Genomic DNA, 20,281 nt, shown 5'->3' with positions numbered 1-20,281 from the left:
AATTGGTGTCACGGAAACGGAAAGGAAAGGCTCGTAATGGAGGAACGCACTCCAAGGCTCCACACATTGATCATTGGCATTCAAAGGACAATGTGGCTACGGTTTCATTTGTCCGAGATGAACCTAGCGCGAGCAAGACGAGCACTTGTTCAATGAGTGTCTCATGCGGGCTCCTCGACCGGGAGAAGGAAGGCTTCATCGAGGAACTTGATCCGGAAGGGATTACCCATCGCGGGGGTATCCCTATTGCGGGTCTCAATTGAGGGACGGAGGTATATTTTGTGATGGGAAGGTACCGTCATGTTAATTGTAATAGGATTGCTAAGAGTACATTGATGACCACTCTAGTAGGTAGGGAGGCCCTCGTTGTACTCTAATTAATTGGTTGTTGTGAATCGTCACTTTCGGGCGATTCGGTGTTTTGATTGTTCGTTGCAATTGACTCTGGTAATGCACAGGTGTGGGTCTGCCTTAACCCTCCACCCTCGTGGTGTTTTTTTTTTTTTTAAAAAACATTAAATTCCGATGTGGCTTCAATTGGAAATACATTAATGCTAAACATATCCTTATCCAATGCGAGGATTTGGCGGATTATGCCCGGCTTCTCGGAGGCCCAAAGGGAACACCCGTTTGGCTCATTGATCGCCACCCAATGAGGGTCTTCAAATGGTCCTCGGATTTCGATGCATATTGTGAGTCCCCGATAGCAGCAATTTGGTGTAATTTAATCGGGCTCCCAATTCACTTGTTTGATCAATCCGCTCTTTTCGCCATCGGCAAGCTCCTCGGCAATCCAATCCAAGTTGATCGGGCCACGGCTACCAAGACGAGACTCTCCTTTGCCCGCATTTGTATTGAGATTGACATCACCAAACCGCCCCCTGAAGAGATAATCCTTGACTTGTGCGGCCGCGAGTTGGTGCAACAAGTCCGGTGGGATAAGATCCCATCCTATTGCCAAGAGTGTAAACATGTTGGTCATACAAGTGATGTGTGCTATGCGATGGGCAAAAAGGAAAGGCCGCCGAAACGAAACTACAATATCAACCCGCAAAAGAAGGCAAACCCTGAAGGCCACGGTATGAAGGGCATGCAAGATGCGGTGAGGCACAATCCTAACTCCAATGAAGGGAACCGCCAAGGGAAGAATACGGGCAATGCCGGGAATCGTCCTAACAACAATTCAAATGGAGAGGAGGAAAGGGATACAACTTGGGATGGTCCGGACATTATGGGTGGAACCCAAGGAGGGAATGCTTCGTGCCCCGGAACATTCAAAGTGGGCCTCAAGCGCGGGGGAGGGGAAAAAGGGAACCCAACACCCCCGACCACCGAGCCACCTTCACCAATTCATGGAGATATGGATGCGGAATGGGAGTACACCAAGGCGAGCCGATCGGTGTCCCCGCCTACACGAGGGAGTGCGAGAGGGGGCGCACGCCATGCAATGACTAGGGGGGGTGGTTTCTTCTCAAGTAAGAATCACATGAGCACTAACCAATACTACTCCCTCATGGCGAATGGAGAATTTGATGTCGACAATTGTGGGGAAGCGGACGACTCGGCCATGGACATGCAAGTGGGGACCGAGAGGATTGGAGACGGCTCTCCACTTGACAATGCCGAGGAGCACGCAACGAACAAAGAGCAACATCTCATTGAATATCAAGGAGGGACTTCGTCTCCTTCGGGTACGCATCCTACTTGTTAATGATGTCTTACAATATCATGTTTTGGAACGTGAGGGGAATCGCAAATGCGTCAACCCAAAACGTTTTGAAAAGGCTAATTAAATCTCATAATGTTTTATTCCTTGCAATAATGGAACCACTCACAACACCGGATCCGGACCGGTTCTCCAAGGCCCTGAGGCTGTCCTACATTGGATCGAACATGACCAAAAAAATCTGGTTGTTTGCGGAAGAGGGATTCACTTTTGATATTGATTGTGATTCGGAACAAATCCTACATGGGCGTCTCAAGTCCCACCGCATTGCTAGGCCGCTGGCCATTTCGGTCGTGTATGCCAAATGCACAAGATCCGAAAGACACCTCCTGTGGGATAAGATGAGAGAGATTGCTGGGCCCCTCGAAGGATCACCATGGATTATCGGTGGCGACTTCAACACCATCCTATCACACCGAGATAGGGTAGGGAGCGACACCAACCGGCAAGCCGAGATGGTCGACTTCGCGGAGGCAATTGAAGACTGTAGGCTCCTTGATCCGGGGTTCGATGGGGCGGAATTCACATGGGCCAAAAACGGCCTCTTTGAAAGATTGGATAGAGTGCTTGTTAGTGAGGGTTGGGCTAGGGCCTTCGAAGCTACTCGGATTACGAACCTCCCTCGGGTTGCTTCGGACCACGGGCCGGTCCTTGTAAGATGTAAGACGCTGAACACTACCATCGGAGGAAAGGCATTCCGATTCCAGAACATGTGGATCCAACATGGGGGGTTCATGGCTGTAGTGCAAAATGCATGGGAGGAGAGTACGGGGGCGAGTGGACTCCTAAATATTCAAATCAAACATGCTAGAGTGAAAAGAAGTTTTTGGGAACATCCATGCCAACCTCAAGGAAAAGGAGGAAGGAATTTCCGTGGCCCAATCCATCTTCGAGGCAAGGCCAACACCGGAAAATAGGACAATGATCAATAAATACATTGCCGAGTACATCATGTTGCTGAAAATGGAAGAGGATTTTTGGCGGCAAAAGGCAGCCCTGAGATGGCTTGCGGAGGGCGACAAAAATACCCGGTTCTATCAAAGCTGGGTGAAACAAAAAAGAGTTCGCCTACGCATCCACTCGATTCGTGTCAACGGCCAGGAGCTTACTGAGGAGGCCGAAATAAAAAAGTCAGCGGTAGATTTCTACCAACAACTCCTAGCGCCCAGCAACCCGGTTCTAGACGAGCCAGACCTTGACCTTATCCAGTGAGTACACTCAGCCGAGCACTTTGCGGACATCGCAAATGCGCCGGGTGCGGACGAGATCAGGAGCGCCGTTTTCAGCATTTCCGGAGATAGCGCCCCCAGACCCGATGGCTTCTCCGCCACTTTCTACCAAGCCTGTTGGACTATTGTGGGGCCGGAGGTGGTGGAAGCAATTGGCCAGTTCTTTAGAGGGGCTTTCCTGCCACGAAGTATTACGGCCACAAGCATTGTCCTCATCCCAAAGAAGGCGTCGCCCGAGTCATGGACCGACTACCGACCCATCAGCCTCTGCAACGTCTTTAACAAGATCATCACCAAGGTACTCACGACTCGACTCTCCCCTTTCCTTCTACATGTCATCTCCCCAAACCAAAGTGGTTTCGTGAAAGGGCGGCTCCTCAATGATAACGCTCTGTTGGCCTAAGAGATGTTCCATGAACTTGCAAGATGCTCCCCAGCGCCTAATGTAGCGGTGAAGATCGACATGGCGAAAGCCTATGATAGGATCCAATGGCCTTTCCTCTTCAAGGTGCTTCGGCGAATGGGATTCCCAGACACATGGATCTCACTCATGGAGAGGTGCATAGGCTCGTGTTGGTTCTCGATCCTTGTCAATGGGGTACCTTCAGGATTCTTCAGATCAACACGGGGACTCCGACAAGGTGATCCGATTTCCCCTGCGTTGTTTGTAATTGCCGCGGACTACCTGTCTCGAGCCTTGGATAAGCTTATACTTGGCCAAAGGGATATGGTGTTTAAGGCCTCCCGGAGATGCATTGAGGTCAGCCACCAAGCCTATGCGGATGATATTATTATATTCACACAAGCGGCGGCAACCCCCCTGTGCCAGCTCCGAGCCTGTCTCGAGAACTATGAAAATGTCTCCGGCCAACAAGTCAGCCTCACCAAGAGCAACTTCTATATCGCTGAAATCCATGACCATTGGGCACCCTCGATCCAAGCGGAAGGAGGCTTCACTAGGGGCACCTTTCCTTTCCTCTACCTCGGCGTCCCCATCTACCGTGGTGTAAAGCGCACGGACATGTTCCTCTTCCTATGTGGAAAGACTGCAAGAAGGATCTCGGGCTGGGCACACCGGCACTTATCTTTTGGAGGGAGGCTCACGCTGATTAAGAGGACCCTTGATGATATGGATTGGGATAGGACGAAGGACCCGTTGGATATATTGATCCAAGAACCCCACGTATAAGGTTTGGCAGCGGACTCCCTTGATTGATAATCTGGTTTGATCCACTTCCAGAGCTTGGAAAACCTCGACCCTTTGGCTATATGATCAGCCAAGAACCTCGGTATGGTTGAACGCCACAAGAACTTGCTCAAAGTATCTTGATAAGTTCCAAACAAGTGAAAAACTCTACAAAGAGAATTGAACTCACAAGACAAAGTCTATTTTCGTATTTGATCAATGGTGTCCTCAAATGACATGCTTACAAGCCTATTTATAGGCTAGAATGGACTCTTGAAAGTCTCATATCATTAGTACAACTTAAGACCTTTAGAATGACTCATAATAAGTGAAAAGTAACTCCTAAACTATTGGTGTGTGATGATGTGGCGAATTTTTGATGGGAATAAATGCAAGTAATAAATGATCACAACACGGAAAATTACGTGGTTCGATTTACTGAGGTAAATCTACGTCCACGGGAAGAAGAGAGGGCAAATTTGTATTGCTTGGTCTCGCTTACAGATTACAATACTGATTTGCTATAAGATTCAGGATCTAGAGAGCTTAACCTGGTCTATCTGATCTAAGTTCTATTTATACATTCGAACTAAGATCGTGGTTTGCAGCCCTGGTAGTGGGGTTGATAACTGCTTAATACCACTAAATAGATCGTGGGTGTAATGGAGGTCGTGGAGATCCTGCATGGGTCCACTATCTCCTTGTTCGGTCGAATACTGAGACCGAACTGCTGAACTTTGCCGATCAGCTGTTGCCGATCTGAGAGTTGAGCTCGATTGGTCGGCTTTTACCGAGCTATAGGCTGTGACCGAACTCTTTGGTTGTGCCGAACTGATACTCTTTCCGAGCTATAGGCTGTGACCGAACTCTTTGGTTGTGCCGAACTGATACTCTTTCTTGGGTTTTGGGCTGATGGGCCGTCACTGCTATTGGGCTCGCAATTATTGTTTAGTTGTTTAGTCCGTATCCCATCACCACCCCCCCCGAAAAGCGAAGTGAATCACTTCGGCATTTTGGGTAAGTGTAAGGGGGAGGCTGACGTCAGGGGACGTGCTCCGCACGTGTCTGCATTAAATGTGACAGCAAATCCGGCCAGAGAATCCGGAAAAAGTGGGATTTGAAACGGTGCGACGAATTTGAAATGCCTCTGCGAATCTGATAAATATTTCCTTTCTTCATCATTGGAACACTTTTGCGATTATTTCTTCGGCATTCTCTCTCTTTTTCGTAAAATTTTCTTCCGCTTCTTCAAGAATTTCTTCAGAGACTTTCGACCATCAAAGAGTAAGAATCATGTCTTCTTCTTCTGAAATTGTTTCTGAATCAGGTAGTGGTAGGAAGGGGGGTGAGGGGTCTTCTGGCCGGAAAAGGTCCGGGGAGAAGACGGTAGAATATTTTCACAGCATTTTGAGTAAGGATACTGTGATATCCTTACACGGAAAATATTTTCTTCCTGGGGGGTTAGTGGTGATTCCCGACGACATTCATAGGGCTAACTCGCCGCCGGAGGGTTATGCCACCGTTTACGAAGCCTGCTTAGAATGCGGGCTTCGTTTCCTTCTTCCCCCTGCCTTTGTAGAGCTTCTTGATTTTTTTCAACTTCCTTTAGGTCAGGTGACTCCAAATTCTTGGAGGCACTTATCGGCCTTTGCTGCCGAGCTGCGTAGACTAGAAAAGGATCTGTCTCTGAGGGCAATCCTTAATTTCTTTCAGTTTAAGAGAAAGGGATCCTGGTTTTACTTGATCCCTTTACAGCCCTTCAGAGCATTCTGTAAAACCAAATGGCCGAAGTGGCAAAATCGTTTCTTTTTTTACAATAGGACAGCGGCTCCGGACTTTTCCTGGAGAGGGCCGAAGTCCGTAATTCCTCATCCTCGGGTAGAACCGTTGGACGAGCTCGAGGGCGAGCTCAATAAGATTCCCATGATTAGGAAACAGTATTCGGAATCTGAGCTCGTCAAGGGTGACTTCGTGTTCGATTCCTCGTCTTCGGACGAAGAGACTGAGGGTGAGGATTTCTTTTTTATGCTTTACTGCTTTAGCGGCGAAAACTAACTTTGTTTTCTCGCTTTTTGGCAGTGAACATGCTAAGCAGGCTAGGTCGCAAATCCTCCGAATCCAAGGAGCCGGAGAAACAGAAAGCCACCGGCTCGGCGTCTGATGCCGAGAAGAATCCGAAAAGGCAGAAGACCTCTTCTTCGGATCCAAAAAAGCCGGAGTCGACTTCGGCAAAGGGGAAGGGGAAGATTTAGAAACCCCCAAGAGCGCCGGAGAAAGACATTGTCTTGGCGGCCCCTTCGGAACATGTCTGTGAGCCTTTTGCATGGCCAACGGACTTTGTAGAGGTGAATTCTCTTCTTGATTTTCTGGCCTTGCTTTTTTCCTATATTTTTTGTGGCCCCTCTGTTGACTTTTTCCTTTTTCCATTTTCAGAGGAACAATATGCTCTCCAAGCTCGTCGCCGTTGAACTCTCCAAAGCGTCCAACGATTATGCTGAGATGCAGAGGGAGTTGAATGCTGCTCGTCTCCAGAGTCTGCCGCTCCTTGAGGAGCTTGCTTCTTCCTCGGTCCTGCTCTCTGCTGAAAGAGTCCGTAACTGCCGCGCTGACCGGGACGAGAACATGGAGGCCATCTTTGCCTCCTTGGGACCTGTTTCACCCGCTTCAATCTTTAACGAAGAGGGTGGGCAGGAAAACGAGGCCGGCAAGGAGACCGAGCAGACGGATCAGCAGGCCGGCGACGGGCATGCCGAGCAGGAGGTGCAGCAGATCGGCGATGGGGGCACCGAGCAGGCTGGAGGGAGTAGGGAGGCCGAGGCTGAAGCCGAAGTAGACAAGGAGAAGCAGGCTGAAACCCACAGAGGAGCCGGAGACGAAACTGGCGGAGTATGATTTCGTCTCCCTTCTCTTAGTTTAGTTTCTTTCTCTCCTTGTAAAATGGCCTTGAAGCCCTCCTTGTGTAAAAAATTTTTCTTGTGAATGAAAAAATTCTTCTTTCTACACTCGTGTCTTCTTTATAGCTTTTCGTAATCTCTTTTACTCCTGTTGTGGTTTACTGCCTGCTCGGTAAACTGAAATGCCGAACTGACATAGCTGCTTTGTATTCTTAACTCTAAGGAGCTGGAGGTACTTCACTGGAAGCGGCTATACTCTTCGGCTTTAAACGAAGCTGAGAAAAAAGCCATAGATGACCAGGTGAAGTATGACGAACTCTTGGCTCGGTTAGTGGAGCTGGAGTCCAACAATAAGGACTTAAAGTCCATAAAGAAAGATCTGGAGGCCGAGCTGAACACTGTCATCGCTGAGAGGACTGCATATGAGGATTTCATCTGCGGGCGCGGGGGAATGACCATATCTGAAGTTCAGAATCAAGTTGATGAACTGTGGGAGGAGCTTCATGTACTCCGGAAGAACAATGCGCTGGAGAGCTCGGCTTGCCAACAAGTTGTGAAGTCATTGCTGCGCTTGGCTTCTCGGTACGACATCATTCTTTCCCGGCGTTCCTCAATCGAGAGATTCCTTAGGCGTTTCCCGCCAACAGATGCTCACACTCCAACTCAAACCTCTAATCCACTTGCTCAAGATTCTACTCCAAACCAACAACGGACTCAGGATGAACCGGAAACGTCAAGACGAGAACGTACTCCAAGACAGCAACGGACTCCGGAGCAACCGGAAATGTCAAGACGAGAACGCCCTGAAGTTCGTAGAGGTATTGTGATTATGAGTGAGCAAGATCAGCGGATGCTTCGTGAAGAGACTCTTCGCCGCCGAGGTGCTAGAACTTCCCGGACTCAGGGAAGGGGCGGTAGGTCGATCAGAGCATCTCGTCGACCTACTTATTCTTCAACTGTTCGGAACACCCGAACTCAGCATCATGAGGATTTTTTGGATAGGTGGCTCAACTTTAGCAACCGTGGACAGTAGAATAGTCCTTTGTAATGGTGTAACGCCTTCTCGTAGAGCAGCGAAATTGTATGCCGAACAAGACTTAATAAATGATATTTTTTCATTTCGCTTCTATCACTGCGTATTTACAGTTCAGCGATTTTTTATTTCATTTATTGTACTCGTCCGCGGTCTTATGAAGAAAACTCTTCTTTGGCCGGACTCGTCCTCAGTCTTATGAAGAAAACTCTTCTTTGACCGGACTCGTCTTCGGTCTTATGAAGAAAACTCTTCTTTGACCGGACTTAGTTTGTGTCCTTATTTGACGAGTTTTATCGCTTGGATTGGACTTTCCCTTTGTGTCCTAATTTGGCGAGTTTTATCGCTTGGATTGGACTTTCCTTTTGTGTCCTAATTTGGCGAGTTTTATCGCTTGGATTGGACTTTCCTTTTGTGTCCTAATTTGGCGAGTTTTATCGCTTGGATTGGACTTTCCCTTTGTGTCCTAATTTGGCGAGTTTTATCGCTTGGATTGGACTTTCCCTGGTTGACCGAAGTGGTTTTCGGCTTATTGCAGTCCGTTTCAGACGAACTGCTTGTTTCTTAAGCTGAATTGTGGTCTTGTATCTTCCTTAGAAGCTTGGACTCACAATTGTCTTTAATACATGATCTAAAAAGGGGATCAGCCTTTAAAGATCAATATACCTCAGTAATATTTATAAGAGACAAAACGCACATAGAGACTAAACGCACATAAAGACAAATAAAAAAGACGAAAAAGATTTTAAACTTTTATAAAACGACCAGCATAAAGGACAAATAGAAACATGAAAGCACATATCCCTAGGACCGAACTAGATACAAGACTGACCGGACCTTGTCTCTTACAAATGGAACTTCTTGAGGTTGGAAATATGCCATGTTCGGGGTACTTGTTCTCCTGACATGTGAGTCAATTTATAAGACCCTTTTCCCAGGACTTCTGACACCCGATACGGACCTTCCCATGTGGGTTCAAGTTTGCCCAGCTTTTCTGCTCGGCTTACTTCATTGTTTCTCAATACGAGATCTCCCACTTGAAACTGCAGCTTTTTCACCCTTTGGTTATAATACCGGGTTACTTGCTCCTTGTACTTGGCTGCTTTTATGCAGGCCAGTTCTCTTCTTTCTTCGGCAAGATCTAGTTCGGCTCTCAGTCCGTCATCATTCAGTTCTGTTGAGAAATTGAGTGTTCGGGGGCTGGGTATGCCGATCTCAACCGGAATTACGGCTTCAGTGCCGTACACTAGACTGTACGGAGTTTCACCGTTGGAGGTTTTTGGTGTAGTTCGGTAAGACCATAGGACTTGAGGAAGATTTTCTACCCATTGTCCTTTGGCTTGTTCTAACCGAGCTTTTAATCCTTTCACCAAAATACGGTTTGTTACTTCCGTTTGTCCGTTTGCTTGTGGGTGAGAGACCGAAGTGAACCGCTGTTGAATATTCAACTCTTGGCACCAATTCTTGAATGTCTTGTCGGTGAACTGAGTCCCATTATCCGAAATGAGGATATGGGGTATGCCAAATCGGCAAACTATGTTCTTCCAGACAAAATCTAATGCCTTTGAGCTCGTTATCGTAGCTAATGGTTCAGCCTCCACCCACTTTGTGAAGTAATCCACGGCAACGATCAAGAATTTCATTTGTCGGGGAGCTTGTGGTAGTGGTCCTACTATGTCTATGCCCCATTGCATAAAAGGCCAAGGGCTTTGCATAGCACATAGATCGGTCTGCGGCATCCTTGGGATATTTGCATGGATTTGGCACTTCGTACATTTCTTAACGAGCTGTACTGCTTCTTGTACCAAAGTTGGCCAATAATATCCCCATCTCAGAACTTTTTTAGCTAAAGCTCTAGCTCCGATGTGGCTGCCGCACGATCCTTCATGAACTTCTCTAAGGATGTAGTCCGTCTCTTCTGGTCCTACACATCGCAATAACGGTTGAAGGTAGTACTTTCTATATAGGACTCCTTCATGAAGTTCATACCGAAGTGCTCGGCATGTGATTTTCCGAGCTTCTCTCTTATCCTCGGGCAGTTGTCCTTGATCTAGATACTTTGATATTGGCGTCATCCAGTTCGGCGAGCTGGTTACTGAAAGTACCTCAGCATCATCAATGCTTCTGTGCGGTAATTCCTCCACTTTTGAGCTCGGATATGAGGCCAACTTGCTTAAAGTATCTGCTCGGCCATTTTCCGCTCTGGGAATGTGGATTATCCGAAAATAAGAGAAACTTCGGCTAATGCTTTGCGCTTTGTCCAAGTATTTTTTCATCCTTTCGTCTCGGGCTTCACTTGTACCCAACATGTGATTCACTATGACTTATGAATCACAATGGATTTTGAGAGATTTGATAAATAGACTTTGCGCTAACCGAAGTCCGGCAAGAAGGGCTTCGTATTCGGCTTCGTTATTAGTGGTTGGGAATAAGAACCGAAGTGAATAAGTTACCTCGTGTCCGTCGGGAGCGATAAGTAGAATACCAGCTCCACTTCCCGTCTTATTCGAAGCTCCATCTACGAATCCAATCCAACAGTCCGGCGGCTCTACTTCGGGTTCCTGGGGCTGTGTTGGTTCATCATTGGTAGGGCTTTTCTGTTCGGCAATAATAGGGATTGCTTGATCGAACTTTGCCTCTACCAGAAAATCTGCCAAGGCTTGTCCCTTGATGGCTTTCCGAGGTAGATATTCTATTGAATGTTCTCCCAACTCTATGGCCCACTTGGCAATTCTGCCTGATGCTTCAGGCTTAGTCAAAACTTGCCGAAGTGGAAGATCGGTTAAGACGCATACCTTGTGAGCATAGAAATATGGCCGCAGTCTCCTTGCTGCATTTACTAATGCCAGAGCAATTTTTTCCAGAGGTTGATACCTTGTTTCGGGACCTCTTAATGCTCGGCTTGTAAAGTAGATAGGACGCTGCTTTAGGCCTTCTTCTCGTACAAGTACCGCGCTAATGGTTTGATCTGATGCCGCTAAATATAAGAATATAACTTCGGCATCTGTTGGAGCAGAGAGAATAGGGAGTTCGGCTAAATAACTTTTGAGTTCGTCAAAAGCCTTTTTCTGTTCGGCTCCCCACTCAAACTTTGGTGCCTTCTTCAAAACATTGAAGAACGGCAGTTGCTTTTCGGCTGCTTGGGAAAGGAATCTATTCAGTGCGGCTAGACATCCAGTTAGCCTTTGCACATCATGTATGGACTTCGGCATTGCCATGTTCTGAACAACTTGAACCTTTAGGGGATTTGCCTTGAGTCCGTCCTTTGAAACCCAACAACCCAGAAACTTTCCCGAATCTACCAAAAAGGTACATTTTTGGGGATTGAGTTTGAGGTTGGCTTTTTTGAGCACGTCGAGAGTTGATTTGAGATTGCCTTCGTAATCCGAAGTGCTTCTACTTTTAACAACTATGTCGTCAACATAGACTTCAACCTCTTTTCCGATCAGGTGCCGAAATAGCTTGTCTACCATCCTTTGATATGTGGCTCCGGCATTCTTTAAACCGAATGGCATCTTTTTATAAGCAAAAATGCCGAAGTCAGTAATGAAAGCCGTTTTTGAAGCATCATTCTCATCCATTAAAACTTGGTGGTATCCTTTATACAAATCAAGAAAACAGAAAATTTCGAAGCCTATCAAAGCTTCTACTTTTTTATCTATGTTCGGAAGGGGGTAGCAATCTTTAGGACAGTGCTTATTTAGATCGGTAAAATCTATGCACATCCGCCATCCTTCTTTTTTCTTGATCATCACAGGATTGGCCACCCAAGAAGGATATTTTACTTCGAATAATACATCTGCTTTCAGTAATTGGCGGACTTCGTCATGGATGACTTGATTTCTTTCTGCCGCAAAGAGTCTTTGCTTCTGTTTTATAGGCCGGACTGAGGGATCAATATTTAACCGATGTGTAATTACCTCGGAAGACACTCCGGTCATGTCCAACGGAGACCACGCAAAGACATCTTTGTACTCTTTGAGGAGCTGGATGGTCTTTTCCCGGAGCAGAGGTGTTCCCGCGAAACCGATCTTGACCGTTCTGGATGGATCATCTTCGTATAACTGAACTGTCATCGAGTTCGGCTCCGGTGTGACTTCGGTCATTTCGCCTGCCTCTGACTCCGGCTGCTGTGATTGCTATGCTTGATGGTGCCGATCTGATTGCTCGGCACTTTTAAGCGCAATCTGCAAACATTCTTTTGCTCTCTTTTGATCACCTCGGATGACTGCAATCCCTCCTTTAGTGGGGATCTTGATTGTGAGGTGATAAGTAGAGCAAATGGCCCGAACTGTGTTGAGCCAGTCTCTTCCCAGGATGATGTTATACGGGGACCGAGCTTTTACCACAAAAAACTCGATCATCGTACTGGAGCTAGTAGGCGCCCTTCCCACCGTAATCGGAAGGCTGATAGTACCTTCAGGGCGGGTGTCTTCCTGGGCGAAACTTTTCAGGGGAAGTGGGGCCGGACTGAGCCGAGCTGGATCTACTTCCAGTTTATCAAAACATTCTTTAAAAGAATGCTAACCGACGCTCCTGTATCCACAAACACTCTGTGGATCAGTTTGTTTGCCACTCCGGCTTGAATGACAATCGCGTCTTGATGAGGAGAAATGGCCGGGACGGGATCTGCATCTGAAAACGTGATTACTTCCTCCTTCTTCAGCCTTTTATGCATAGGCTCCTCTCGATTGACGCCTCTGCGTTCTGCTTTTAGAGACGACTTAGTCTTCCCGGCTGGGAGAGCGTCAATAGTCTGGATTACTCCGTCATATTGCGGCTCGTCATCGTCTTCGGGATCCTGTTGCCTTTTAGGATCCTGAGGAGCGCAGTTCGCACCTCTCTGTTTCTTATTCTTCTTCGGCAGCTTGCTTTGGTATTTTTTTAACGTCCCTGCTTTCACAAGAACATCAATACCTGCTGCCAAATTTCGGCACTCCTCGGTATCGTGACCGTGGTCTTGATGGTAGGAGCAGTACGTATCCTGACTTCGGCGCGTGGCTGATTTCGTCATCCGCTTTGGTTTTTCGAACATATCAGAATGCAGTTCGAAAATTTCCGCTCTCGACTTGTTCAATGGTACGAACTGAGCGGGCGGTTTCTCAAGATCGAGACGTGGTCCCAATCTGCCTTGTACCGGTGCCCTTTGAATCCTTTCAAAAGGAGTTCGGCGAGGAAGCCCCTGATCGCTATGATCGGGCTTCTTTTTGTCTCCTCTGGATGAGCTGTCTAAAGACCGTTTTCGACGGTCTGCCTCATCGGCACGAGAAAACTGGTCCGCAATGTCCCACATCTCTTGAGCTGTTTGCGGACTGCACTCAACGAGCTTTCTGTAGAGAGCTCCGGACAGAATTCCATTTTGGAATGCCGAAATGACAAGTAGATCATTGAGATCATCTACTTGTAGGCATTCCTTGTGGAATCTCGTCATGAAGTCGCTAATTTTTTCATCGCGACCTTGACGTATAGAAAGCAGCTGAGCCGAAGTGATTCGGGCTTCCGCTTTCTGGAAGAATCTCCTGTGAAAAGCATCCATTAGATCTCTGTAAGATCTAATGCTCCCTTGAGGGAGGCTGTCAAACCACCTTCTTGCGTTCCCGATAAGCAGCTCGGGAAACAGCTTGCACATGTGAACCTCATTGAGACCTTGGTTCGCCATATTATACTGATAGCGTCCCAGGAAATCATGAGGATCCACTAACCCGTCATAAGTCATTGACGGAGTTCGGTAATTCTGTGGCAATGGAGTTCGGGTGATATCATCCGAAAATGGAGTCTTCAGCGCTCCATACATGGCGAATCCGACACCTCTTCGGTATGGTGGAGATGGAGTTCTCCTGTGATTTCGGTACCGAGGAGGAACAGGAACATGTCGGTGGTGAGGATTCTTTCTCCTGGAAGATACGACACTACTGCGGTAGTGACTTTCATGTCTGGAGGGGGAGGGAGAATCCGCCGTTTTCTTCTCCGGCTTCTGGCTCTTTTGCAGGAATGTTAAGAACTCATCCTGCTTCTCAGCCAAGAACAACTTGACAGCCTCATTCAAAGCGAGCTGCTGGGGAGGCTCGGTGCGATGACTTTTTGAATGGTTTGTTCTTTCACCGTGAGAACTGGAGGCAGATTTCTCCCGAGGCTGTTTTCCAGACCTATGGGCTGGACTAGATTCCTCACCTTCATCACGGACGGAAGTATGTATATTATGTGATCTGGTACGCATTTTTTTTTGGTGGAAAAGGATCAAAAACTCGCTTTTATCACAGTTTTGGTTCTCTGCTTCCCACAGACGGCGCCAGTGATGATGTGGCGAATTTTTGATGGGAATAAATGCAAGTAATAAATGATCACAACACGGAAAATTACGTGGTTCGATTTACTGAGGTAAATCTACGTCCACGGGAAGAAGAGAGGGCAAATTTGTATTGCTTGGTCTCGCTTACAGATTACAATACTGATTTGCTATAAGATTCAGGATCTAGAGAGCTTAACCTGGTCTATCTGATCTAAGTTCTATTTATATATTCGAACTAAGATCGTGGTTTGCAGCCCTGGTAGTGGGGTTGATAACTGCTTAATACCACTAAATAGATCGTGGGTGTAATGGAGGTCGTGGAGATCCTGCATGGGTCCACTATCTCCTTGTTCGGTCGAATACTGAGACCGAACTGCTGAACTTTGCCGATCAGCTGTTGCCGATCTGAGAGTTGAGCTCGATTGGTCGGCTTTTACCGAGCTATAGGCTGTGACCGAACTCTTTGGTTGTGCCGAACTGATACTCTTTCCGAGCTATAGGCTGTGACCGAACTCTTTGGTTGTGCCGAACTGATACTCTTTCTTGGGTTTTGGGCTGATGGGCCGTCACTGCTATTGGGCTCGCAATTATTGTTTAGTTGTTTAGTCCGTATCCCATCAGTGTGACTTTAGGACATCTAAAGTCACTTATTTAACTCAAAAAGTAACTTAAAAATGACTCTTCATTTTGGTTGCTCCAACTTGGACGAAAATGCATCATGTATCTTCAATTTGGGCCTCCAAAATGTGATATATAGTGACTCAAAACTTCATGCATTGGGCTGCCCACTAACTTGAATAATATTCACCATTTGGCCCAATGTAGATTTGGTCTTGGAATTGGGCTTTTACTTCATCAACTAAAAGCATCATGGACTCCTTTATCTTCTTAGCTCTAGCTCTTGTAATTCCACTTTGAATGAACAATGGATCCATCTTCTTGTCCTTGTAGATCAGCTTGGGTGTAGCTCCATCATTCCCTTCTTCTTCAAGAGGATTCGTCCTCGAATCTAATTCACCAACATAAGGAGATAAATCAGAAACATTGAAAGTAGCACTTACATTAAACTCACCAGGTAAGTCAAGTTTGTAAGCATTATCATTGACTTTTCCAATCACTTGGAATGGTCCATCTCCTCTTGGCTGCAACTTGGACTTTCTTTTCGAAGGAAATCTCTCCTTTCTCATATGCAACCAAACCCAATCTCCCGGCTCAAAGATGACTTGTTTCCGACCCTTGTTGGCTTGCTTTGCATATTGTTCTGTCCTCTTTTCAATGTTGAGTCTTACCCTTTCATGCAATCTTTTCACCATTTCGGCCTTAGCTTTTCCATCAAGACTTGCACGATCGTCAATAGGTATTGGGATCAAATCTTGTGGGCTCAATGGATTAAAACCATACACAACTTCAAATGGAGAAAAGTTAGTAGCAGAATGAACACTTCGATTATAAGCAAATTCAGCAAAAGGTAAGCATTCCTCCCAACTTTTCAAGTTCTTTTTAACTAAAGTTCGTAGTAATTGAGACAAAGTCCTATTAACTACCTCAGTTTGTCCATCAGTTTGTGGATTTTTTTTTTTTTTTTTTTAAAATTAACTTCATATATTTATATCATATATATGAAGGAGGAAATTACAAATCAACTCCTATAACAAGGAGGAAAGACAAATTACGCCACCCAAGGTTCGAACTCGAGACCTCCAGGATGGACGCGGTATCCAGCACCCTTTACCGCTAGGCCAAGGGGCTTGGATCAGTTTGTGGATGACAAGTAGTAGAAAACAAGAGTTTAGTTCCTAACTTATTCCACAACACTCGCCAAAAATGACTCACAAATTTAGCATCTCGATCACTCACAATTGATCTAGGAACACCATGCAAACGGACAATTTCTTTAAAGAACAAATCAGCGATATGAGATGCATCATCAGTTTTGTGACATGGAATAAAATGTGCCATTTTTGAAAACCTATCAACAACCACAAAAACTGAATCTCTACCTCTTTTTGTTCTTGGCAAACCAACAACAAAGTCCATTGAAATATCCTCCCAAGGTGCACTAGGAATTGGTAACGGTTTGTACAAACCATGTGGGTGTGATTTAGACTTGGCTTGCATGCAAGTTATGCATCTTTTACAAATTCTTTCAACATCCACACGCATTTTAGGCCAAAAGAAATGTTCATGCAAAACATCCATTGTCTTATGGACTCCAAAATGCCCCATTAAACCACCACCATGTGCTTCACGCACAAGCAATTCACGCATAGAACCTTTAGGAATGCACAGTTTATTTTCTCTAAACAAATAGCCATCATGCCTATAGAACTTGTCAAATGCAGCATGCTCACAAGCTAAATAGATAGAAGAAAAGTCCGGGTCATTATCATACATTTCCTTAATCAAATCAAAACCAAGCAACTTAGAACTCAAATTAGTGATCAAAATGTACCTCCGAGACAATGCATCAGCCACAATGTTTTCTTTTCCCTTTTTGTATTTGATTACATAGGGAAATGATTCAATGAATTCCACCCACTTAACATGTCTCTTGCTAAGCTTACCTTGACCTTTCAAGTACTTGAGAGATTCATGATCCGTATGAATTACAAACTCTCTAGGCCACAAGTAATGCTGCCATGTTTCCAAAGCTCTAACCAACGCATATAACCTTTCAACTTTTCGCTAAAGTAAGCGATTGGCTTTCCATCCTGCAACAAAACAGCTCCGATGCCTACTCCAGATGCATCACATTCAAGCTCAAACATGTTATCAAAGTTAGGCAAAGAAAGAATTGGTGCAGTTGTAAGTTTTTCTTTAAGGAGATTAAAAGCATGCTCTTGTTTTTCTCCCCAATAAAAACAAACATCCTTTTTCACAATTTCGTTCAAAGGTGCAGCAATTGTACTAAAATCCTTGACAAACCTCTTATAAAAACTTGCAAGACCATGAAAACTTCTAACTTGAGCTACATTTTGAGGAATTGGCCATTCTAAAATAGCTTTCACCTTCTCCTTTTCCATTTCAATCCCATTAGCACTTATAACAAAACCAAGAAAAACAACTTTATCCATGCAAAATGAACACTTCTTGAGATTAGCATACAATGATTCTTTTCTTAAGGTGTCCAAAATAGCATGCACATGGTTAAGATGTGCATCCACATTTTTGCTATAGACAAGAATATCATCAAAATAAACAACCACAAATTTTCCAATGAATTTTCTCAAAACATGGTGCATCAATCTCATGAAAGTGCTTGGTGCATTAGTTAAACCAAAAGGCATGACTAACCACTCATATAGACCAAATTTTGTTTTAAAGGCTGTTTTCCATTCATCTCCTTCTCTAATGCGAATTTGATGATAACCACTTTTCAAATCGATCTTACTAAACACAACAGATCCATGCAATTCATCAAGCATATCATCTAGCCTAGGAATAGGATAGCGATACTTTACAGTGATTTTGTTGATTGCTCGACAGTCGGTGCACATCCTCCATGATCCATCTTTCTTAGAAACAACAATTACCGGCACAGCACATGGACTCATGCTCTCACGGATTTTTCCTTTCTCCAACAACTCTTGCACTTGCCTTTGAATTTCCTTAGTCTCTTCGGGATTGGCCCTATAGGCTGGTCGGTTTGGTAGAACTGCACCGGGAACAAAGTCAATTTGATGTTCAATACCTCTTAATGGAGGTAAATCCACTTGGTTCATCCTCGGGAAAGACATCCTCGAATTCTTGTAAAAGAGACACAAAAGTACTTGACAAAGAAGTGGTTAATTCGTTAGTGGTAAACAAAGACTCTTTGTACACTAAGATGAAAGCACTCTTTTCTTTAACTATTGCACTCTTTATTTCTTTTGCTCTCACATAGAAATTCTTTTTTTCTTTTCCCTCATTCTTACTTTTCTCTCGACTCTTTTCACTCGACTCTTTTTCAATGCCCTCGCTTTTTTCTCTCTCAACCTCACGAGCTCTCCTTGCTTGAGATAATTTCTGTTGATCTTCTTGAACTTGTTGAGGTGTCAAAGAGACAAGCATGATAGACTTGTTGTTGTGCTTGAAGGTGTAGTGGTTGTGAAATCCATCATAAGTCACTCTACGATCAAACTGCCATGGCCTCCCCAAAAGAATGTGACTAGCATGCATTGGCACAACATCACAAAGAACATCATCTTTATAATTGTTAATTGAAAATGAAATTAGAACTCGCTTAGTCACTCGAATTTCTCCACATTCATTAAGCCATTGTAGCTTGTACGGATTAGGATGTTTTTCCGTTGTTAAGCTCAACTTTTCCACCATTTCAGAACTTGCAACATTTGCACAACTACCACCATCAATAATCATTATGCAAAGTTTACCTTGGACCAAACACCTTGTGTGGAAGATGTTCTCCCTTTGTTGATCATCATTTCTGTTTTGCATGTTTAGAGCCCTTCGAACGACCAAAAGTTCTCCATGTTCTGGTCCAATCTCCTCCAATTGTTTATCCTCCTCCTCATCATCATCATCTTCACGTTCACTTTCAGATTCTATCTCTCCATTTGGCTTCAAAATCATCACCCTTTTGTTTGGACATTGAGATGCAATGTGTCCAACACCTTGACAACGAAAACATTTGATATCTCTATTTCGAGTAGAAGTAGAAGTAGAAATACCTTTACCCTTCTCAAATTCTTTGGACTTCGATGTCGACGCTTTATTTTGGGGTTTAGAACCTGCCCCAAAATTTGTCCACTCTTTTGTCCTTGAAGAATGAGAACTTGTTGAAAAATTCTTTTGGATTGTTCCCTTCTTCTTCAATTGTCCCTCCACCTTCATGGCCATATGAACCATGTCCTCCAACTCCACATAGTGTTGAAGCTCTACAATGTTTGCAATCTCCCTATTCAGCCCACATAAGAATCGAGCCATAGTTGCTTCTCTATCTTCTTCAACATTTGCCCTAATCATGGCAATCTCCATGTCTTTGTAGTACTCATCAACAGATTTAGTACCTTGTTTCATAGATTGTAATTTTTTATACAATTCACGAAAATAATGAGAAGGTACAAATCTCTTACGCATTATGCTTTTCATTTCTTCCCAAGTCGAAACCAGTCTTCCTCCATATCGCCTTGTACTAGTTGTCAATTGATCCCACCAAAGCATAGTCAGCTAATTCAATAGCAGCAAGTCTAACCTTTTTCTCCTCGGAATAGTTGTGACATTCAAAGATGAGATCCACCTTTCTCTCCCACTCCAAATAAGCTTCGGGGTCACTCCTTCCTTGGAATGTTGGGATCTTCAGTTTGATGCTTCTCAAATCACCATCCACTTCATTTGTACGCCCTCTTCTACCGTTTCCACGTCTCTCATTTCGATGCCTATATGAAGCATCATCTTCTCCTCCACTCTCTTCCTCCTCGTTATTATTTTCATTTGTTGCCTGAACTTCTAGCCTCTCCAACCGCCCTGAAACACTTTCCAGAATCCGTGCAAACCTTGCAAATTGTTGTTTCATGGCTTTCAACGTAGGATCAACTGGAATATGATCGTCAGTAGAATCCATCCTCACAGTTCACTCGTGTATCACACAAAAAAATAAACCTCACAAAACACTCGTGTATATCACTCGTTGGCTTTTACCTCCCCTCAAATAACCTCACCTCTCAAGCCTTTTAACACTCTTTCTCTTTTGCAAAGAAAACACAAGTATAAAACAAATCAAGATCAAACAAGAACAAATAGCAATCAACCAACTTTAGCCCTTGAATGAAGGATGAAAGGAAATGGTCGAGAAAAATGATGTGAAAAATGTATTTGGGTTTTTTTTTCTGGTTTTTTTTGTTTGCTTCTTTTTGTAAAGCAAAAAAAGATAATGGATAAAAGAAGAAGGTAAAGATGTTTACTATATGTACTTTTTTTTTTCT

At 44.8% G+C, this 20,281-nt stretch overlaps 1 protein-coding gene and 1 pseudogene across 1 annotated transcript; one reads left to right on the top strand and one right to left on the bottom strand.

Moving 5' to 3' along the window:
- The first annotated feature begins 652 nt into the window (after positions 1-652).
- On the top strand, positions 653-1,711 carry LOC121760623. The gene is made up of 2 exons (XM_042156263.1): positions 653-1,475; positions 1,527-1,711. The coding sequence occupies exons 1-2, from the start codon at positions 653-655 to the stop codon at positions 1,709-1,711; spliced, it is 1,008 nt and encodes a 335-aa protein (XP_042012197.1).
- Positions 1,712-15,439: 13,728 nt separating this feature from the next.
- Positions 15,440-19,563, bottom strand: LOC121761889 (annotated as a pseudogene).
- Between the last annotated feature and the right edge of the window lie 718 nt (positions 19,564-20,281).

This window comes from Salvia splendens, chromosome 13, assembly GCF_004379255.2.
Source record: "Salvia splendens isolate huo1 chromosome 13, SspV2, whole genome shotgun sequence".
Classification (NCBI taxonomy): Eukaryota; Viridiplantae; Streptophyta; class Magnoliopsida; order Lamiales; family Lamiaceae; genus Salvia; species Salvia splendens.
The sequence above is the reverse complement of the archived record's forward strand: the minus strand, read 5'-3'. Positions and strand labels throughout refer to the sequence as shown.

Coding starts and splice junctions, on each gene's coding strand:
- LOC121760623 (XM_042156263.1), top strand. CDS start 653: ATGAGGGTCTTCAAATGGTCCTCGGATTTCGATGCATATTGTGAGTCC. Junction 1,476..1,526: donor GGGGGGTGGTTTCTTCTCAA/GTAAGAATCACA, acceptor TGGCGAATGGAG/AATTTGATGTCGACAATTGT.